The sequence below is a fragment of the Mesoplodon bidens genome (assembly GCF_964165515.1).
Source record: "Mesoplodon bidens genome assembly, chromosome: 3".
NCBI lineage: Eukaryota > Metazoa > Chordata > Mammalia > Artiodactyla > Ziphiidae > Mesoplodon > Mesoplodon bidens.
The window spans coordinates 144,496,137-144,520,180 of NC_138178.1; the positions used below are offsets into that span (position 1 = coordinate 144,496,137).

Sequence of the window (24,044 nt, forward strand, 5' to 3'; positions counted from 1 at the left end):
AGTGCAGAGTCTTAACCACTGTGCCACCCAGGAAGTCCCAAGCTATGGGTTCTTGATGACATTATTGAACAGTCTTATCTCTGGGTTTCCAGATATATTAATCTATGTATTTCTTTATGGTTTAAATCCCTGGTATGGAAACTGTGGTCCATGGACTGGCATCATCAGCATCACCTGTGAGTTTGTTGGAAATGGAGAATTTCAGGCCCTACCCTAGTCCTACTGAATCAGAATCTCCATTTTAATAGGCTCTCCAGATGATTCATATACACACAAAAGCTGGAGAAGTGTTATTTTAAGGCACTTTGAATTGAGTTTTTATTTACTTACCAATGAAAGCATCCTACTATGACATTGTAGAGTTTTTTCTCGAAGGAGCTACAGCCTCCTCCAAGCATGCCATGTAGAAATAATGGGGTTGTGGGGCGGCACCGTTTCTGATTGTAATAGAAACAGCATTTATTGGATCATGATACAGAGTTTAAAAAATTCTCATCACACTTTGACTGATGTATGGTTTTTTTGGGTTGTTTTTATAGTTATTTTTAGATGAAGCCTAAAACTGAAGTCCTTACTACTTGTGGTCACAAAGACCCTAATGTTATTTTTGGCAAGTCAGGAGATGTGCGCCTAGCTGTGCTGGCTGAAAGCCAGCTTGGAGAGTTGCATCTTACCTCCCCTAGCATTACCCCTTCCCATTCTCTCCACAGTCCCATTCCTATTTCAACTAGTTAGAGTTTTGTACTGCATTTCTATTCCAGAACCATTAACCCATTAACCTCTGGGGAGTTCTTCTTGCAAACTGCTGCTTTTTAGACCAGATGTATGTTTCAGTTACATGAATAGAGAAAATAATTTTGTCCTCCTGCTGTAAATTGTAAATTATTGGTATATATGAGGGTTAAAGATAGCATGAGTAAATTAAATCCACTAGCAACCTAGGAATTTTATTTTAGAATTTTTTTTCTTCCACTTTTTGTGCAGAAGAGATGCAGCATTCCAAAAAAGCAAAACAGATTATAAAATTATACTTCTTCTTTGTCCATTTTTCTAGAGGCCTTAATAAGCCTGTGGCAGGATAAATTGGATAATTCAATTCACAAATTAGTTGATCATTTCTGTAATTAATTGAGGATGAGTGGTATCTGGTATGCTTTACAGTGAGAACTGGCAAAGGTCTGTATTTAATCAGAAAGTTGTTAACTCTAAAAGGAGTACTTTTAATGGTAATACCACTATGCCAATTGATTTTATTATTGTTCTTGGCTGAGTTTTTACTGTGTTAGGAATTATGTTAGTTACTATGAAAATTTCTCCCTGATCCTTACAGTTACTCTAAAAGGTAGATCATTTTATCCCCATTTTAAACATGATAAAATTGAGGCTAGAGGGAGTAAGTAACACTCCCAAGATCATATAGTTAGAGCCCAGGACTGGTGCACTCAAGCTCATTCGGGTCCTCAAGGAGTTTGATTTCTACTGAGTGGGAGACTGACATGTAAACAGTACACTGTAATACAATGAGAGATAAAGTAACATTTTTAAATGAAGTAAAATTTAAAGATAGAGATACAAATGTAGAGGAAGAGGGGATTAATTCTAATCCGGAAGAGCATGAAAAAGGTAATTCATCTTCCTTCCTATTTCTTTAGTTCCTTGATAAGCTTCTCCTGACTTCTCTCATTCTCTTAATGGTATCACCATTTTTTTTCAGTAATCAAGACTCAAAACCTTTGATACGTTGATTTTCTTCATATTCTCACATTTTATCAATCTGTAAAGTCTTTTAGTTCTTTTTTATTGTTGTTCATCTTTGTTTTGTTTTGTTTTTTAATATTACCAGCTAAAGACTTCTATTTTATAAGTTTTTTTTTTTTTTTTTTTTTTGCTGTATGCGGGCCTCTCACTGTTGTGGCCTCTCCCGTTGCGGAGCACAGGCTCCGGACGCGCAGGCCCAACGGCCATGGCTCACGGGCCCAACCGCTCCGCGGCATGTGGGATCTTCCCAGACCGGGGCACGAACCCGTGTCCCCTGCATTGGCAGGCGGACTCTCAACCACTGCGCCACCAGGGAAGCCCTATAAGTATTTTTTAAAGAAATGATTTATTGGTTCTGTTGGAAGCACTCCTTTTTACAATTTTTTTTAACATCTTTATTGGAGTATAATTGCTTTACAATGGTATGTTAGTTTCTGCTTTATAACAAAGTGAATCAGTTATACATATACACATGTTCCCATTTCTCTTCCCTCCTGTGTCTCCCTCCCTCCCACCCTCCCTATCCCACCCCTCTAGGCGGTCCTGTTCATTCCCACTTCTATAAAGCCTACTTTTATCTATCACTATGTCATCTAGGCCAGTAGTTATCAACCTTTGGTGCACCTAAGATTCATCTAATGGTGCTTTGTCAATGTATAAATAGATTTGATTCATTAATTTGAGGTCACAGGTGATTCTGACACACCTCAAAGTTGAGAACCACTTACCTAGGGCAAAAATTCGATCTGGGGCTCCCCAGGGTAGGGTGGGTGTCCCTGGGAATCTCCCAGGAGTATGTAAAGTCATAACTATCAATATTTTCATAGTTGTACTAAGATCTTATTTGCCTTTTTCATTGTCCTGGCTTTGCACTGATGGTGAAAAAACAATGAAGGGTAAATTTGTAGTGCTTTACTCAAATTAAGACAGTACTGCCAAACTATATTAGTAATCATTGCATTCTTCACTGCTACACACTTGTGAAAGAAATCTAGTTTTGCTTAAGAATGTCCTTAATGAATCAGTGAAAATTATTAATTTCATTAAATCTTACCGCTTGAGTACATGTTTTATTATTACTCTATTTGACAATGCATGTGTGCATTCTGAAGTACAATGGTTGTCTCAAGGAGGAGCACTTTTGCAGTTGTTTGAGAGCTAAACTATTTTTTTTCATGGAACACCATTAAAAAAAAAAGACTGATAGACAAACTGTCGTTATTCAAGACTTTGATATCTGGCAGAAGTTTTCCCAAAAATGAACAAACAGAATTTTATTATCGCTAGTTGTAAAATTTAAGCTTCCAAGCAAAAATGAAAATGTGGAAAAAACTTCCCAATACTTGAAGACTTTTCTGATGAGATTGATGGTGTTTGAAATGTGTTGACATTGGAAAGATAACTAATATATTCCACATGACCAATGCAACAGAGCCCCAAAAGTTCACTGACAGTAGTTCAAGAAGCAACTAACCTTTTCTCTACATCCTCACCAACATTTGCTATTTTTTAACATCTTTATAACATTTGTTATTTGTGTTCTTTTTGATGATAGCCATTCTTACAGGTGTGAAGTGATATCTCATTGTGGTTTTGATTTGCCTTTAAAAAATGACCACTTGTTGAGCTTTGGTGTACTATCAAGGAAGAATATCTATAGTTATCTGTAAAAGCTCTTGAAACACTTCTTTTTCCAACTACATATCTGAGGCCAGATTATCTTCAGGTACGTTAACCAAAACTATGCATTGTAACAGATTGCAGAAGTAGATGTGAGAATCTAGCCATCTTTGATTGTGATTTACAGACATATAAAACAGTGCCACTCTTCACAAATTTTTTTGGAAAATACATTTATTGTTCATAAAAATGTGTTAAGTTAAAATGCAATGAGTTTATTATTATTGTCTTAAAATAAATGAGCAGATAGGCATTTAAGCACTTAGTTTTAATTTCTAATATGGTAGATATCAATATCTAACATGGTAAATATCAACATATAAAAAAGCTCCTTGGGAACCGCATTAATTTTTAAGCATGCAACAGGGTCTGTAGTGGGTTGAGTGGTCCCCAAAAAGATATGTTCAAGTTGTAATCCCTGGTCCTTTATTTGGAGACAGTATCTCAGCAGTTGTATTCAAGTTAAAATGAGGATATGGTGGATTAGGGTGGGCCCTAAATCCAATTACTGGTGTCTTTATAAGAGAAGGAAGAAGGAGATTTGAATACAGAGACACAGAGGAGATCTATTCGGAAGAAAGCCGCTTGAAGACAGAGGCAGAGATTGTAGTGATGCAGCTACAAGCCAAGGAACACCTAGGATTGCCAGGAGCCACCAAAGCTAGAAAGAGGCAAGCATTCTTCTTCAGAACCTTCAAAGGAGTGTAACCCTGCCGATACCTTGATTTCAGACTTCTAGCCTCCAGAATTGTGAGAATATCTTTCTGTTGTGTTAAGCCACCCCATTTGCAGTACTTTGTTATGATAGCCTAGAAAAGTAATACAGGATCTTGAAATCAAAAAGTTTGAGAATCTCTAACCTAGGCTACCCACCTCTCTTTTTTTCCAGATTTTGTCCTGTCAATACTGCCTGCTCATTACTGCCAGGTTACTTACCCTGAAACAATTAGTATGCTTCTCTTATTAAGAAAATGTCAGTGATTTTTTTAAATTACCTTTCAAATAAAGTTCAAACTCTTTAGTTTGTGTTCAAAGCCATCTATAATCTGGCTCTAACATACTTTTCCAACTTTGTGTCCCACATTTTCCTAAGATAGTATACCATTTGGAATATTCGTTTGAGTGTGCATTCAATCATGCATTCATTTGTTCATTCATTTGTTTATTCAACAGAAAAAAAGTACCCATTCTGAGTTTTTATTCTAATAGTGTGTTGTCTAGTATGGTAAGCACTAGCCACAGGTGGCTATTCATTTTAAGTTAAATAAACTTAAATAAAACTAAAAATTCAGTTCTTTAGTCTCAGTGGCTGCATGTGACTGGTGACTACTGTCCTGGACAGCACAGATATAGAACATGTCCACTTTGTAGAAAGTTCTTTTAGATAGTGCTATTCTTATAAATAGTCTGCTCCCTTCACCTTGCCCTCAAATCGCCTTGCATTTTCCTTCCTCTTCATCACTCCTAATATTCCCTTCCCTGCACTGGCTGTCCCCACCACACACCCCATGCCTTTCCTCCAATTCCCTGGCATATCAAAATCTACTTTTGGTGCTAACTTAAATAATTCTTTTACGATGACTCGAGCTGGATATAATCCCTTATTTCTATTTCTGTAACACTAATTTTATTCTGCGATATGTTTGTCCTGACCTGTATTTGTCACCTGGCATGTAAGATAAACAGTTATGGTATCTTTCCTACTAAGCTCATTGAGGGTAGGAACCTTGTCTAATAGACTGGGACACATTAATCATCATATTGTAAATAGAAGAAAAGAAAAAAAACCCAGACAGATGAAGTAAATGTTTAGTGAATATATTAATTTTAAAATCTTAATTTGTACTAAAAAATCCTCTCAGCCACCTCTGTATGGTGGTTAGGATGCCTTAGGAATAAGAATTATACTTCTATAGTATTTTTCTTTCTTTTTTTTTTGTCTCCTGTTTCAGAACCAATGGATGTCTCATAAGCTCTTCAAATTCTTTGTGTCTAAAACTCAACTTCAAATGCATGAGTGGCTCCTATTGGCCAAAGATGAGAAAATTTGAGTCTCAAAAACAAAACAAAACACCCTACACAATTGATTGAAACACATTTAATACATAAAATAATATATATCATAATGATAAAAGGAGAAATACCCAACATCTCACTGGGAACCATTGGAGAAACTAGGGCACTAATTCCTTAGTCTGAAAATTGGCAATTTAAAGGAAAGAATTCAGCATTTACCCTATCTTCTGCATTAGCTATACTTCAGGGAAATCAAGTAGCCCTCTACAGAAGAATTCCAGCTAATAAATATGGAAGAAGTGATAGAAATAGAAGATCATCATTTTGTGACCCCCCCCAGAAAAAAATGATTGATTTAAGCGATAATCATCGACAGATAAGTTTTTAATGAGAGTTTAAGTATGATTGCTTGTGTGTTTTGTTCCTTTACCTGTATGTGCCCAATGCCTCTTTACCTAAAAGTATGCATGTCTCTTTACTAAATATGCACCTAAATAGTAGAATGTCCTTTAGTCTGAGTTTTCACACGAAGAGATGTAAGAAATAGTCTTTTTGACAAGAATACCACAAAAGTGATGCGTATTCTTTTCAGTGTATCATAACAGAATGTGCATGATATTGATTTGTCCTATTACTCTTGGTGTTAACTTTAATCACTTTGTTTAGGAAGTATCTGCCAGGTTTTCTACTGTAAATTTACGATTTTCCCCTTTGGAATTAAAGTGTCTTATGAGGAGATAACTTTGAGGTTATAAATATTCTGTTACTCCTCAAGCTTTCATTATTTTAGCATCCATTGATGCTTCTTGCCTGAATCAATTATTACTATGATGGTTGTCAAATAGTGATTTTCTAATACTATCATTTTATCTACATTTATCAATGGGCTTTCCACTGTAAGGAAGAGGTTTCCTTTTTTTCTGTTTATTTATTTATTTATTTTTATAAGCATGAACTCATGAATTTTTTTTTTATTCAGTGATCCGTAAACCATTACTGTTATTTATTCCAATTCTGAAATTGTCCCAGATTTGGCCAGTGGAAAACTCATCTAGCTCGCTTGTATGTCCTTCTGACAAATCCTCATTATTCTTTGAGTACTTTCCTTCTAACATAAAATGATGTTCCAATGCTCATCTTGTATTGGGTTGGCCAAAAAGTTTGTTTGGTTTCTTCTGGAACATCTTATGGAAAAACCTGAATGAACTTTTTGGCCAACCCATACTTTGCCAGGCTTAGAATCAATTCTTGCTCTTTTTAATAGAAAATAGTATTTAGAGGGACTTCCCTGGTGGTCCAGTGGTAACGAATCCATCCACCTTAAAATTCAGGGGACGCAGGTTCGATCCCTGGTTGGGGAACTAAGATCCCACATGCTGCGGGGCGACTAAGCCTGTGCGCCACAGCTATTGAGCTCGTGCGCCTCAACGAGAGAGCCCGCGTGCCACAAACTACAGAGCCCACGCGCTCTGGAGCCCATGCACCACAACTAGAGAGAGAAAACCCTCATGCCACAACTTGAGAGAAGCCTGAGCACCTCAACGAAAGATCCCGCATGCCGCAACTAAGACCTGACGCGGCCAAAAAAAAAAAAGTAGTATTTAGAAACCAAAATCTGGGTAATTGGTGTGCTCATTGATTCTAGGTCCTTTTAGCAGACATAACTAGGGGAAAAAAGCGTGTGTGTGTGTGTGTGTGTGTGTGTGTGTGTGTGTGCGCATGCGCACCAGCAAGTGTGTACATGCACATATGCATCTGTTTCTACATTTATGTTTACATCTTTATCTACTTCTATCTGTGTAAAATCCTGACTTCATACTGATACTGCCAGTTCTACTCCAGCATCACAGGTTCATGATATTCTTCTACCTTTCTGCATTTAAAAGTAAATCCCTTCTCCAATGGTGGGAAACCTGACTCCCATTTTCCATAGTATATTTACTTATTTACTCAATCACAGAATACACAAAGTGTTTCAGAAATGCTAACCTAAACCCCTGGGGGAAAACTCCCTACTATTTAGAATTTACAATTTGTTTGTACTTAAAAGAATCTTTAAGCAGGGACTGTAACTCTAATATTGTGTTTAAAAGCTACTTTGGTTCATTCTTTACCCACCCCCACTCCCACCCCAGTGTGATTATGTTACACATTTGAAAAATAGTTCTGTTAATATACCATTTTAGGGTTTTCCCCCCACCCTGCTTGATTTTATTTCTGCATTTATGTTTTAAAAATTAAAAAAAAATTTTCTGGTTGCACCAGGCGGCTTGCAGGATCTTAGTTCCCTGACCAGGGATCGAAGCCGGGTCCATGGCCATGAAAGTGCTGAGTCCTAACCACTGGACCGCTACGGAATTCCCGCTGCATTTATTTTTAACATAGTTCTAAAAGTTAGAAGTATACAGAAGTTAGAAGTATACAAAAGGAAAAGTCACGCCCCATTTCTTCTATCCCATTTCCACTTGCTCATCATTCCATCCCGTTCCACCTACCTCCAGTAGATAAAAAATCTCGTTAAGTTTCCGGTTTATCCCTCCTGTGTTTCTCTTTGCATAAAAGCATATGCATGCAAATGTTATTCCCCCTATTTCTTCTACATAAGGCAGCATACTATAGATACTCTTTAAAAATTTTTTATTGAGATGTCATTCACATATGATAATTTTTACCCTTTTGCAACCATCACCACTAAGTCTAGAACATTTTTATTACCCCCAAAAGAAACACCATACCCATTAGTAGTCATTTTCCACTCTCCTGTCCTCCCAGCCCTTAGCAACTACTAATTTGTTATCTGTCTCTATGAATTTGCCTATTCTGAATTTGTTATATAAATGGATTTGTACAATATATAGTTATTCTTTTATACTTTGCTTTTTCTGCTTAGTATTATAACCTGCAAATAACTCTGTATCAGTTCACAGACATCTTTCTCATTCTTTTTTACAGTTACATTGAAGTCCATTGTGTGGATATGCATTGTGATATGCCATAGTTTGTTTATTCAGCCACTCTTCTCTATGTGGATATTTATGTTATTTTCTAGTACTTGACAATGATAAACAATGCTGCAGTGAATAACCTTGTGCTTATGGATGTTAGTACTGTTGGAAGTATATCTTTATGGTCAATTCCTAGAAGTGGAATTGTTCAGTCAAAAGGTAAACTCATATGTAATTTTGTTAGTAATTGCCTAATTTTCCATAAGAGTTGTACTAATTTGCATTTCCACCAGCAGTGTATATAAGAATAGCAGCATAGTATACTTGTTAATTTTGCTTATCTGATAGCTAAGAATTGGTATCTCAGTGCATTTTTCTTATTATGAGATAAGGTGAACATCTTTTCTTAGGTTTAAAGGTCACTTTTATATCTTTTTGTGTAAATTATTGATTTTTTGCACATATTTCTTTGGGGTGTTTGGACCTCTTTCTCTTAAGTCTTAAGGGTTTAAAAATTTATTAGGGCTTATTAGCCTTCTATCTGTGATGTATTTTACAAATACTTTCTCTGTTTGTTTTCTTTTGACTTTTGTACATTTTTTTTGCCATGCGTAAGTTTTTTGTTCTTATGTAGTCATATATAAACATATTTTCTTTTAAGTATATCTAGAATTTGAGCCATAGTTACAAAGCCTTTCCCTATACTGAGGTTAAAGAGGAAGCCACTTGTGTTTTCTTGAAATATGTACATACAGGTGATCTTCGTTGTTTGTGGATTCTGTATCTGTAAAATTGCCTCTTCACTAAAATTTATTTGTAACCCCAAATTAATACTCTTGGTGCTCTTGCAGTCATTTGCAGATATATGCAGAGTGGCAAAAAATTTGAGTCACCCAGTGATCATGGTCCCAGCTGAGGTCAGTCAAGGTGATGCTCTACCTTCTTTCAGCTCTCGTATTGTAAACGGTGTCCTTTTCATATTTTTGTGCTTTTTGTTGGTGATTTTACTGTTTAAAATGGCCCCAAAGCATAGTGCTGAAGTGGTGTGTCCTCAGCACTTCAGTTAAGCACAAGAAGACTGTGATGTACCTTAGGGAGAAAATATGTGTATTAGATAAGCTTCATTTAGGCATGAGTTATAGTGCTGTGGCAGTGTGTTCATTGTCTATGAATCAACAACATGTATTAAATAAGGTGTCTTTGAACAAAAAACACATAAAACAAGTTATGCATTGATCAGTTGTTGAAAATATTATGTGTGACCAGAGGCTTGTAGGAACCTAACACTGTGTTTCACCTAGGAGCAATGATTCAGTATTTGCGAATTCAGTGTTTGCAGAGACTTTGTAGAACATAATTGCCATGAATACCAAGAATTGACTATAGTTTCATTTTGTACATTTTGATCTCTGATCCTTTGGGATTTGTGTGAATGATTTGTTGTATGGATCTAGTTTTATCTTTTTCCAAATGGCTAAACAGTTGTTCCACCACCATTTATTTATTTATTTATAAAATCCATCTTTGTTCTAGTGATTTGAGATACCACCTTTATCATTACTAAGTTTCTATATGTACGTGGGTCTGATTTTGGACTCTATTTCGTGTTCTGTCTATTCGTGTGTTGCTACTGCTTTTTTTTTTTTTTAACTTAAAAAAATGTAAAGACTCAGGTCAGGAGAACTAGAACCCCACGAGAGAAACCTCGGCAGGATCACAGTTCAAAGCAATCTGCATGTTTTAATTATAGAGGTTTTATGTTCTAGTGTTTGGTAGGGCTAGTTCCCTCTCATAAGTATAGCCTATTTCACTGGCTAATATCTTCAGTCAATGTTGAATAGTAGTGGAGATAGTGGGTATCCTTGCCTTGCATTTGATTGTAGTGGGTACATCCCTAGTGTTTCTTTATTAAATAAGATGCTGGCTTTAGGACTAAGGTATGTATTATTTTATCAAGTTAATGAATGATGCTTTAATTTTGATATAGTAAGACTGCTAGAATTTTAAACTTAGTGCTGGGAAGGTCTAAGTAGAGAGAGGAAATGAAGTTGAAGTGGACGGAAGTAAGAAGCAAGTGAGAAAAGAAAAGGCTTTGGAATGATCAATAAAACTGCTCAGTGGCAAAGAGGATGCTGTTTTTAATGATAACACATTTCACTCTTCACTTGGTTAATTAATCTAAGGCTGAATGCACAATAAGATAGTAGAAATAATTCTAGAAATATTGAATCCACTTTGCCTCTACTATATTCCTGGACTTTGCTGGCAGCTTGCATGAATAAAATAGTTACTTACATGGTTGTAACCCTGAAAATTGATCTTTGCCTCATTTCTGAACTTCCAGTTTTTCCAGAAATCAAGTATGATTTTCAGCACTCCTTATAGCAATCGTAAATGTTTGTTGAGTGCCTTATATTATTGGTAAATGCCTTATATTAGAATATATATATATGTGCATACTTACACGCGTACACACACACACACATACATTGTCTAGCTTCAAGTGAGATTTAATCCAGAGGGCTCAAATGATTTCATCAGGGAGTCAGTCTTCTTTCTCTTGATCTTTCTGTTCTACTTTCTTCAGTGTCACCCTCATTCTCAGGGTCTACTTTTGGCAAAACAGCTTTAGATTTATGTCTTCACTTCCTCGTAGCTCCTGTACAAGTCCTTGGGGTTCATTCTGACCGGACTAGCCCCATTATGTGCCCACGGTGGCGGGAGGGTTTGTTGCTCCTGCTGGACCTGGATGGCACACTCCACTCCTACTGGTGGGGATGCAGGCTCCTCCCAAAACATCTGGTCTGAGAATCTGGAGGGGTAGTTTTTCAAAAGAAATGGAGTATATTTACCAGAAGAAAGGAGGATTAAATGACAGTCAGGCAAAAAACAGCAACTGTTTGCTGCACTAACTGAGTAAAGTTTACTGGATGGACTTGAGTTTAATAGTGAATGAAAAAATTGTGGTATTTTGGAAAAAGGAAAGTGCCTGAATGAATTCTTTGGAAATAGACACCTTACTGCTTACTTTCTTCCCTGCTTTGCCAATAGCTTACTGTTTTTTTCCAGAACTGATTCCTGTAGCTTTATTGGATTGTATTATACTTGCTGGGAGGGAAATGACATCAGGTAAGTAGTGAATGTGAAAATAAGCATAACAGTTCTGTTTTCCTGCAACTTCAGTCCTCTCTCCCAGACCTACTGCCAGAGATGAATAAAAGGCCTCCCTCCCAGCTTTCCTCTTAACTTGAGGGGGTGAAGTGTGTCTTTCTTACATAACACAGAGAATATTTATCAAATGACATACTTGTACCACGGTATTGATTCTCTTTGTTAGTATCGTCTATAAAGTTACGACATGTATAAGTCTCTATCCTTCCTTTCTAAGCCTGCCAATACAAAAAAGTAAAAATTTCCTCTTGAAGCCTGAGGCTTGTTCCCTCCCTAGCTCTTATTTAAGGAGAATATGCAATTTAGATGTTTGAATAGGAATAGAGGAAGCAGCCAAAAACTTTTCAATAGTCCAGTTAAAATACATAATAGCATGTGTTTAAAGTAAATCTTTGGAAGAAAGTTTGGAAAATCCTGGATAAAGTCATATAGTATGTACATCAAAGGCATGCCTTGCTAAGTAAAAGTGGGAGGAAGCAGTACATGTCCTACTAGGGGGTCAGAGATTCCTACTTAGATGTTCCCCTGGCAACGTTGTTCCCATCTAGGTAGTTGAAGGGCTGAAAGAAACTTCCAGTCTTGTTAATCTGCTGGCTTTTATTGAGTTAAATGCCATCACTTCTACAGCTTCACACATTTGCAAAAGCACTCTCCCTCAGAATTTATACAAAGGGTTATATTTTTTCCTTTGTTGGAAATATAAGAAAAAGCTGTGCAAAGCTTGGAAGTCTATAGAGGATTCACCTCATTTTAATCATAGATATGGACATGGGGGCAGTCTAACTTAAACATGTAGACTTTGGCACCAGGCCAACATGAATTCTAACCAGGTTTTTCATGTTTTGGCTGTGTGTCCTTAGACAAGGTAATCTTTGTGGGCCTTATTTCTCTTACATATAAAAGTCATTCATTCATTCAACACATTTATTATTAATTACTCTTCTATGTGTTGGGGATGCATCAGTAAACAAAACAATGAAGGTCTCTTCCTTTCTGCAGCCTATATTCTAGTGGGGGGAGAAGCAAGAGAGAGAAATTGTGTGTTAAAAATAGTAATTGCTGTAAGAAAAGAAAAAGCAGAGCAGGGTCTTAGAGAAATGGATTAGGGAAGAGAGCAGGTGCAGAATTAGGGTAGTCAGGGTTGACATCATTGAGAAGGTGACATTTGAGTGAAGTTTTAAATGAGGTTTTAAAATGCTCACTCTGGTTGCTGCCTTGAGAGCAGACTATAGGGGGTTAAGGAAAAAAGCAGAGAGAATTGTTAGGAAGCTTTCATAGTAACCTAGGTGAGAGATGATGGTGACTTAGTTGTAGAAATGAAGATGGTGAAGAATGGTTGAATTCTGTATACATTTTGGAGGTTCAGCCAACAGGATTTTCTGATGGCTTAGATATGTTGTGTGAAACAAAAAGAGTAGCCTAGGCCTTTGGCCTGAAGAACTGGATGGATGGAATTGTTATTAACTGGCAAGAGGAAGACTTCGGGTAGAGCAAATTTTAGGGGGAAGCTCAGGAGTTCAGTTCTGAATGTTGAGTTGGAGATGTCTGTTAGGCACCCACATAGGGAAGAAGACATACACCCATAGGTTGCTTGTGATGATTCAATATGGTGAATATAAATCACTTAGTACAGTACCTGACATAATTTTCTGTGGGAGATCAGAGAATATATTGCTAGATGAAACAAGAATTAGAAGTTGCAAAGGGGATATTCAGGGGCAAAGAGCTCATAGAATATAATAGCAGAACTTCTAAAAAAATAGATTGGAAGGGCTTCCCTGGTGGCGCAGTGGTTGGGAGTCTGCCTGCCGTTGCAGGGGACCCGGGTTTGTGCCCCAGTCCGGGAGGGTCCTGCGTGCTGCGGAGCGGCTGGGCCCGTGAGCTGTGGCCGCTGAGCCTGCGCGTCTGGAGCCTGTGCTCCGCGACGGGAGAGGCCACAGCGGTGACAGGCCAGCGTATTGCAAAAAAAAAAAAAAAAAAGATTGGAAGACTGAGGAAATACCCCAGAAAATAAAAGTCAGAGAGATGCAAAAATATTAGAGAAATATTAAAAATCATAGAGAATCCATTTAGGAGGTCTAACTCCTTTCTAATGGGACTTTCAGAGACACAGACCAAAGAAAATGAAAGGAGGAAATTATCAGTGAAACAAGACAAGAAAAATTTCCAGAACTGAAGGACAAGAGTTTCTAAACGGAAAGTGCTCAGCACTATGAATGGCTGGAGGTGAGGGGGGCAGGGAAGGGACATATTACCGAGACATTTTAGAGCACCAAAGAGGAAAAACAAGTCACAAAGAAAGGAACAGGGCTTCCCTGGTGGCGCAGTGGTTGAGAGTCCGCCTGCCGATGCAGGGGACACGGGTTCGTGCCCCAGTCTGGGAAGATCCCACATGCAGCGGAGCGGCGGGGCCCGTGAGCCATGGCCGCTGAGCCTGCGCGTCCGGAGCCTGTACTCCGCAACGGGAGAGGCCACAACAGTGAGAGGCCCGCGTACCAAAAAAAAAAAAAAAAAAGAAAGAAAGGAACAGAAGTTAGCAGAATGTCAGAGTTTTCAAAAGTAACACAAGAAGCAAGTAGACAATGGAGCAATGCCTTTAAGGTTCTGAGGGAAAATGATTACATAGATTTCTATGTCCAGCCAAATAGTCAGTCAGTTATGAGGATAAAATAACAATATTTTCCAACATGCAGGGTCTCAAAAAATTTATCCTCCTATACATCCTTTCTCAGAAAGCTATTGAAGGATCAAAAAGAGGGGTAAGACATGAAAGAGACATGAAAGAAAAAAGACGACATGAAACCCAGGAAAATGGGATATAACACTAGAGAGACATAAAGGAAATTCCTAGAATGATGATGAAATAAAGCAGGATGACAGCTGAGTAGCAGGTCTAGCGATAACCAGTAAGTACAGTTGGGGTAGGAGGATGTAAGATCCAGGGACGATGTCTCTAAGAAGAAGACTGAACTGACACATGATGTGTTTAACTATTCTGAAGGAGTTTCATAGCTCTTTCAGAGAGTTAGGGAATAAACTGTTCCCAACTTAAAGGAGCTTACACTGTAGTATGGCGTACATACAAGTAAGTGGGTAATTACTGTATTCTGTGAAGGTTTGGAAAGCTTAGTACTCTGCTCCTAGACCACCCATAGTTGGAATGTAGGTTTAGAAATCTAGTATTTAGCTTCTTCAGCATCTGTAATTGAACTGTCAAACCAACAGCTTGGGGCTGACTGTTGGGTTAGCTGAAAAATCGTTCCACACTCTAGAAAAGAAAGTTTTTTTCTTTTTTCTTTTTCAGGGGATGGGCAGGGGGAAACAATTGTTGTAAGTTTAAAGAGTTTAAAATACATGTATATATATTTATAAGCATGTATCTGTTTTTATTTTTGTATGTATGGCACTGTATATTTATAAAAACGTCTTGTTTTTATTTTTTATTATTATTATTTTTTTAGGCTGCACCATGCAGCATGTGGGATCTTAATTCCCCGACCACGGATTGAACCCGCACCCCTTGCACTGGAAGCGAGGAGCCCTAACCACTGGACTGTCAGGAAAGTCCAAGAACGTCTTGTTTTTAAAATGAGCGTGGAATAGTGCAAGGGAAAAAACTTTCAGTTGTTAATTTAGGTATAGAAAGCAACTAAAATTTCTGTATTATAATTAAATTATAATAAATTATAATTATTAAATTATAATTAATAAATTATAATTTATTTTATCCTCCCAAGGTGGCTTATACCCCATTGACTCATGTCAATAAGGTAATGTTTTCCCAATATAATAATGAACTTTTTTGTGTGTGGAATTCTTCACTCTGAAGTTATTTTGTAGTTGGAGATTGATTACAAGCAAATTCAAATTGCACTGTTCAAAGAATACTTCAATATTAATTATAAACCTATTTGGCCTAGACTTTACATTTTTCTTGGTACACTTTGGCCATAATATAAAATGTAGCAATTTTGTGTCACATCAGTATTTCTCACACATAAATATGGAATGATATTTATGTCTTATCTAATTTCTCACTTGGTCAGTTAATATATATACTGTACTGATAAATGGAGCGAGTACATAAAGAAAAACTGCAAGGGGAGAAAAAGATAATCTAAATGAAGATTATCACTTTAAAGTTTTAATATCATGTAAGATTTTATGGTAGTTAAGTTCCTATAATAAATGGTCATCCTATAATATATGGTTTGGGAACATAAGTTAATTCACTGAACAAACACTGATAGAGCACCTGCCATATGTCAGGCTCTGTGCGAGGTCCTGAAAATACTGGACAGGTTAGGACATTATTCCTGCCCTCTGATACTTCTTGGTCCCAAAGAAAGAAATTTAACTTATAAACAAGTAAATGTAATAAAATAGAGGGTTAGAAGTGCTGTAAATGATATTTACCAAATGTATAAAGAGGGAAGGTCGTCCCAAGAAAAGTGTGGATTAAGAAGACAGACATGGAGATGTAGTACTATTTGTGGAAATGGCAAACATTTTTATTTGTTTGTGGCCTAGAGTAAGAGGAAGGGCTTGGGAAACACATGAGCGCCATCACGTAGAGCAGGGGTGCCAGACTCAGAAATTTAATCACTTCCTCCTAGGACAGTGTTTCTCAAATATGTGTGATCATAAGAATCACGTAGAAAGTTAAAGCAAAACAAAACAAAAAACCCCCTAAAGTTTACCCCAGACCTGGAAAATCAGAATCCTCAGAGGAGGACTGGGAATCTGTTTTTAGCCAGTGCCCTGCTAGTTCTTACTGTAACCAATTTATTGAGCAAGTCCAATTTATTAGGATATAAGCAAGTATTGTTTCCCAAAATTTCTAGTCTAGGTGACTTCAAGCAAGAGAACACACCACAACTTTCCTGTGTGTGTGTGTGTGTGTGTGTGTGTGTGTGTGTGTGTAGGAGTATGCATGTATATATGTATGTATAACTTTGGGAAATATATTCTCCCAGTGCAGGCTAGAGCTGTGACTCAGACTCCTTGTGGTCTAACTCAGGGATACTGTGTTTTCAAGATCCAGGTCCTCTTTGGCAGCAGAATAAGTGAATAAGGGAATTAGAGGTTTTCAGAGTGGTTAGTGGAGGGCAGTGTTCTAAATCTTCTAGTTCTGCCAGATACTGGTGGTCTCTACCAGGGTTGTGATCTTAGTATAGATGATTATAGATGTCCAACTTCATTCATTCTGTCAGTGAGGACCCCCACAGAGAAGGGTAACCGTGGCTTCCTGCACTGGTCCGTGTTAGCGGTGTATTCTTCACAGGGTAGGTGTACTCCTGGGCATCCCCTTTCCCCATCCTTCTTTTACTTCATGCTTCTGAACTTGGGGGCATTGGAACCGATGAAGCTCTCTTATGTGCCCCCCAAGGGCCCCAGTCCTTTCCTTACCAGGCAAGCTGTATTCCCTACAGTCCTTTTTTGGGGTTTGGGCTTTGGGCATGGACTACTGTAGCTAGTGCTCTTCTTTCAAGAATCTCCAGACAGGGACTTCCCTGGTGGCACAGTGGTTAAGAATCCGCCTGTCGGGCTTCCCTGGTGGTGCAGTGGTTGAGAGTCCGCCTGCCGATGCAGGGGACACGGGTTCGTGCCCCGGTCCGGGAGGATCCCACATGCTGCGGAGTGGCTGGGCCCCGTGAGCCATGGCCGCTGAGCCTGTGCGTCCGGAGCCTGTGCTCCGCAACGGGAGAGGCCACAACAGTGAGAGGCCCGCGTACCGCAAAAAAAAAAAAAAAAAAGAATCCGCCTGTCAATGCAGGGGACCACGGGTTCGAGCCCTGGTCTGGGAAGATCCCACATGCTGCGGAGCAACTAAGCCCATGCGCCACAACTACTGAGCCTGCGCTCTAGAGCCCACGTGCCACGACTACTGAAGCCTGATCGTCTAGAGCCCGTGCTTCGCAACGAGAGAAGCCACCGCAACGAGAAGCCCGCGCACCGCAACAAAGAGTAGCCCCCGCTCACCGCAACTAGAGAGAAAGCCCGCGCTGCAGCAGCAAAGACCCAACGCAGCCAAAAAGAAAAAAAGAAAAAAAAAAAAGAATCTCCAGACAGTTAGCTACATATCTCTCTAGTTCAAGTGCTTACAGGTTCTGCAGCTCAGCAAGCAGCCCACTTGGAATCAAGCTGCCAGTCTCTCCTTGCAGACATCTTCGCCTCCCAGTCTCTATGACCAGTTCTCTTGAGGTGCCCGCGCAGTTGATGATGCCACTCGCACGAGGCCAGACTTCCAGGCTCTCCCTTGCCTTGCCTTAGTTCTGTCTATGGGAGGGTTGGTTGAATGCACCAGCTGGTTTTGCTACTCCTTAGCAAACCTTGGGGGAGAGATCTGGACATAATTTTCGGTGCTTTCCCTGATTCGGGCATTTACTGCCTCTTGCTGTCAGCTGTGGGCCCTTGTCACTGATTCAGGGACAGTAGGACAAACGCCACTTAATATCTTGTTAGATTATAATCAGGTAAGTTTAGGAAACGTTTTTGCAGAGGAATATGTAATCAGATTTGATTTTATAGTGTTTAAAGTGTAATTTAAATAAAAGATCTCAAAGGAATCATATCTTTGCTGATTCTACCAGAATTGAAGTAACAATTTGTCTGCTTTAGGGTAAGAAACAAAATAAATATACTCATGACTGTGAAAGTTTGTATAGTATCAACATCAGTAACTTCTGACAACTTAATTGTAGATATAAAGACATGGGTTCAGTGTATCTGGTGCTGCCAGAAGACCAAACTGGCACAACAGAAGAACTGGAATTCATTGATATTTCTTAGTTAACTTTCAGGTTTTTCAGTTTTATTTTGTGGTACTTTCTGGATAAAGGGAGCTTAGACCACTAGGTGGTGCTTTATAACTAGAAAATACAAGTACTCCCTTACTACTACGAGGGTCAGTCTAGCAAAGCAATGGCCAGTGAGAACAGCTGGTGCCAGTCCTAAGACACAGGTTTAAAATAAAAGAGGAAGGAAGAAAGGAAGAGATAATGATAAAAAGAGAGAAAAGAAGTAGGAGGGCAAGAAGAGAGAAACGGAGAAAGTAAACAGGTATATTGTGAAGGAGGTTGTCAAATACCATCAGTAATTACCTCAGGAAAGTGTCTCCTATGCCATTTGTTGCTGATTTATCAATATTTCCTTGTTTATTCATTTATTTGATATGTATTTAATGAGAGTCAGCTGAGGATGCCATGGTAAACAAGACGTTCTCCCTCCCCTCTGAGATTTTACAGGTAAAGGGAGCTTAAAATATCTGAACTTAAAATCTTGACCCTTTCTTTGTAGAGTATGTTAAATAATATGGAAAAGAATACTTTTAAATTTTAGTTTTGTTTGTTTCATATCCTCTATTTCAATCCCCTACCAGAGAAAACCTTTTCTAGAATTCGAAAAAGTACTCTTATCGAAATATTTGAAAATTAGCTCCTCGAGAGCTAGTTATTCAGGAATCCAGAGCATGCAGTTCATTACTTGGCTCTTATTAACGGGTATGCGGGGTCCGGGTCTAAATGTGTTGAGTGAATGATAGGTTCAGATAGGGACCTCAGCAAGCCATCTCCTGATTACAGTCTCCAGCCTTCCTGGCTCTTTGTAGAATTCAGGCTTCTGATTTTGAACACTTTCCTGACAACATCATACTTCCTCATCAGCTATAGCACGCTGCTGCCATTGCCTGTTTACAAGGCATTCTGTGTTTCTCCGTAACCGTGCATTCTTTTATGGTAGAGTCTGTGTCTAATTTAATTCATTCATGTAATCCCCGTGTTTGGCAGGTGTGAGTGCTCAATAAATTTTGGTTGAAAGAATGAATAAATCTTATTACTTATAGTGTACTTGGTAAAAGATAGCTTCCTAATAGGACACCTTTCTGAAAGAGTTAATTTTTGGATATACCAGAAAGACCTGGCTTTAACACTTTTCACATACAGGAAAGAGTGTGTAGACAATTGCTTTGACGTATAAGATGTAGTACACTTTCAAAGATAACCAGATGATACACCCGTCATTAAGATAGAGATGGATCTGTAATGCCAATTCTGTAAATACAACTCTTAAACTTTAATGTTGGATTCTGTTGCTTGACCTTGGATAAATAGCCCAGCTGTAGTTTTCTAATTTTTTATTTCTAACATAATAGAGGCTGATGGCACCTATTATTAACTACTTCAGGCTCTAGGACCTGCTGTGGACTTCATGTTACAAAGATGTACATTGGAACTAAGTCGGGGTTGAGTATAGGAGTAAAAGACAGGAAGACAGGTTCCACTGCGGGTGAATTCTACCGCCCCCAGAAGTCAATGTCAGTAGATCAACATCTATTTATTGAATGTCAGAGCTTTAACTCAAGAATACATATCACAAAATAGATGTATCATTATAGACCTCAAAATGCTTGCTTTTTTTTTATTTTTTTATTTTTGCGGTACACGGGCCTCTCACTGTTGTGGCCTCTCCCGTTGCGGAGCACAGGCTCCGGACGCGCAGCCTCAGCAGCCATGGCCCACGGGCCCAGCCGCTCCGCGGCATGTGGGATCCTCCCAGACTGGGGCACGATCCCGTGTTCCCTGCATCGGCAGGCAGACTCTCAACCACTGCGCCACCAGGGAAGCCCTGCTTGCTATTTTATAAAGAACATGTTACAGAAAGCCTTCAGATAACAAATGCTTTTTAAACAGCTTTATTGAGATATAATTCACATGTCATACAGTTCACCCTTTTAAGGTAGATAATTCAGTATGTTTTTTTCTAAGCATATTCACAGATTTGTGCAGCTGTCATCACTAACTCCAAAACATTTTCATCACCCCCCAAAGAAACCCCATACTGAGTAACAGTCACTCTCCATTTCCCCCTCCCCCAGCCTGTGACAATTACGTACCGTTTTCTGTCTCTATGGATTTGCTTATGCTGGAAATTGCATAAAGATGGAGTCATATAAGATATGGTCTTTGTGACTGGCTTCTTTCACTTATCATGATATTTTCAAAGTTTATCTGTGTTGTAGCATGTTAGTCAGCACTTCATTCCTTTTCATTGTCAAATAATATGCCACGGTATGAATAGACCTCATTTTTTTTTTTTAAACATCTTTATTGGAGTATAATTGCTCCACAATGGCGTGTTAGCTTCTGCCCTACAACAAAGCGAATCAACAATACCCATACACACATCCCCATATCTCTTCCCTCCCGCGTCCCCCTCCCTCTCACCCTCCCCACCCCAACCCTCCAGGTGGTCACAAAGCACCGAGCTGATCTCCCTATGCTATGCTGACCAAATAGATTTTAACCTATTTTTCTCTCTCTCCAAGTATCTGTCTGCCTTCTTTCTTCTTTTCTGCCTTCTTTTTAATTAATTAATTAATTTATTTATTTATTTATTTTTTGCTTTATAACAAATTAAATCAGTTATACATATACATATGTTCCCATATCCCCTCCCTTTTGCGTCTCCCTCCCACCCTCCCTATCCCACTAGACCTCATTTTGTTTATCCATTCATCAGTTGCTGGACATTTGATTTGTTTCCACTTTTTGGACATTATGAATAATGCAGTTATGAGCATTCATGTACAAGTTTTTGTGTAGACATGTGTTTTCCTTTCTCTTGGTTATGTACCTAGGAGTAGAATTGCTGGGTCATATGGTGACTGTACGTTTATCATTTTGAAGAGCTGCCAAACTATTTTTTCAAAGTGGCTTTACCATTTTGCAATCTCATCAGCAGTGAATGAGGTTTCCAATTTCTCTATGTCTTTGCCAACCCTTGTCTTTTTTTTTTAATTTTAATTACCACCATCCTAGTAGTGGGTGCAAAGTGGTAGCTCACTGTTTTGTTTTTCTTAATTAATTAATTAATTAATTAATTAATTTTGGTTGCATTGGGTCTTCGCTGCTGTGTGCAGGCTTTTCTCTAGTTGTGGTGAGCAGGGGTTACTCTTTGTTGTGGTGTGCGAGCTTCTCATTGCGGTGGCTTCTCGAGTTGTGGAGCATGGACTCTAGGCACACGAGCTTAGTAGTTGTGGCTTGCGGGCTCTAGAGCACAGGGTCAGTAGTTGTGGCGCATGGGCTTAGTTGCTTCGTGGCATGTGGGATCTTCCCGGACCAGGGCTCGAACCCGTGTCTCCTGCATTGGCAGGAGGATTCTTAACCACTGTGCCACCAGGGAAGCCCTCTCACTGTGGTTTTGATTTGCATTTCCCTAACTGCTAAAGATACTGAGAATCTTTTCATGTGCTCATTAACCGTTTGTGTATCTTCTTTGGAGAAATGTCTATTGAAATCCTTTGCATGTTTTAAATTGGACTGTTTGTCTTTTTGTTATTGAATTGTAAAAGCTCATTATATATTCTGGATATAAATCCCATATCAGACTTGATTTTCAAATATTTTCTCCCATTATGTCTCTTCACTTTCTTGCTTCTTTGAAGCAAGGTGATTTAGATTTACCACCGTAGAAGGTGGTTTAGATTTATTGCAGTGTGTTTACTTGTTATATCAGGTAGGTTGCCATGAAGGGGATGAACAAGGTGTTGACAATTGTCTTATATTGATACCCAAGGCTGTTCTCTAAATCAGTATGGAACGCAATTATAGGAAGCCAAAAGAGAGCTAAACTACTAAGAGTGAAACATAATATCTTCTAGCACGTAACATACCCTCTTCCTGCTGTCTTTGTCTTTTTTTTTTTTTTTTACATAATTCCTCCGTCATTTTGTTTATTTATTTATTTTTGGCTGTGTTGGGTCTTCATTTCTGTGCGAGGGCTTTCTCTAGTTGCGGCAAGTGGGGGCCACTCTTCATCGTGGTGCGCGGGCCTCTCACTATCACGGCCTCTCTTGTTGCGGAACACAGGTTCCAGACGCGCAGGCTCAGTAATTGTGGCTCATGGGCCTAGTTGCTCCACGGCATGTGGGATCCTCCCAGACCAGGGCTCGAACCCGTGTCCCCTGCATTGGCTGGCAGATTCTCAACCACTGCACTACCAGGGAAGCCCCCTGCTGTCTTTGTCTTATCCTAGTTACAAACTAGTAGAGAAATGCTAGGGGATGGGATAGTGAGAAGAGAATAGTTGTTTCCTTCTTTTGTGGTTCAGCCAATTATGTTTTTAGAGATATAGCTAAAAACAAAACAAAAAACAATAAAGGGCCAACTGGTTCCAGCAGGGATGGCAGTAGTTCTACTTTAGTCAAATCACTATCAGAGAAATGTCCTCACAATTGATCAACATCATAGCGCTACAAGCTGTTGTCTTTCTTTGACTTTAGATAGAGTGAGAGTTGCCCTTTGGCTACAAAACTTCTAATTTAGATGGTGGAGAAAATGGAGGGTCTCTGTTGTGTTTTTCTGTTAGTAATTGGGCAAGTGGACTGCTCTGATGAACGTGGAGTGACACACTGAGATGGTTGTGATCACTTGCCCATCTTTTTGGCCAGTCTTTCCCAGTGCTCCATTCGAGAACATTCTTGGTCCCCTTACCACACCTTCAGCTTGATATCAAAGTGCAGTGGTAATAGTGAAGATATATATATTTTTAAAATAAATTTATTTATTATTGGCTTCTTTAGTTCTTCGTTGCTGTGCACGACCTTCTCTAGTTGTGGCGAGTGGGGACTACTCTTTGTTGCGGTGCGTGGGCTTCTCATTGCGGTGGCTTCTCTTGTTGTGGAGCACGGGCCCTAGGCATGTGGGCTTCAGTATTTGTGGCACGCAGGCTCAGTAGTTGTGGCTTGCGGGCTCTAGAGCGCAGGCTCAGTAGTTGTGGTGCAAGGGCTTAGTTGCTCTGCAGCATGTGGGATCTTCCCAGGCCAGGGCTTGAACCCTTGTCCCCTGAATTGGCAGGTGGATTCTTAACCACTGTGCCACCAGGGAAGCCCAGTGAAGATATTTTTAAAGTTGACTGAGATAAATTAAAAAATGGTCATATGTCACAAATGATGGGCACAGATGACTGATTTTTCTTTTTCTTTTTTGCACTGAGTGTTTGAAATAGAATACTAAAAGCCTTCTGAGAATGTTGTTCAATGTCCCGAATTTTTTTCCTGGAATGGCGTATTAAAACCATTATGGATTCTTTTTTTTGAATTTATTTATTTTTTATACAGCAGGTTATTATGGATTTTTGACCAAGACTTCTCAGCTGTATTATGTGAAAAGGTTTGGGTTTTGTAAAGTAGCTTGGCATGTGCTGCAGTGCTTTTAAATTTTTTTAAATTTTAATATTTTACAATATGAGCATGAATTTCAGACTATAGGTGACACTTGTTTGTGTGAACAGTTCCCCAAACTTTGCTTTCTAAAGTGTAACTGTTAAATCTTTTGGAATAACAGTACAGTTGTCTCTTTACAAAGATCCTTTACATTGATGTCTTATGACTAGTTTCAGTTCTTCTGGCACATTCTCTCCTGATTTCTCTCTACCCCCAGAAAGATATTTTGTATCTTCTTAATCTGTGCCTTG

General features: G+C 38.9%; 1 protein-coding gene across 6 annotated transcripts in view; it reads left to right on the plus strand.

Annotated features, from left to right (window-relative positions):
* The window catches only part of RAD51B (RAD51 paralog B), a 670,662-nt gene that overhangs the window by 72,946 nt on the left and 573,672 nt on the right, over window positions 1–24,044 (plus strand). The window contains exon 8 of one of the 6 annotated variants that reach the window (XM_081228972.1): window positions 8,407–8,458. The exons of the other annotated variants lie outside the window; for them this stretch is intronic. Within the exon in view, the coding sequence (XP_081085098.1) occupies window positions 8,407–8,415 (9 nt within the window). The 3' untranslated portion in view covers window positions 8,416–8,458. Of the gene's footprint in view, window positions 1–8,406; window positions 8,459–24,044 lie in introns of those variants that run through there. 6 annotated transcript variants of the gene reach the window in all.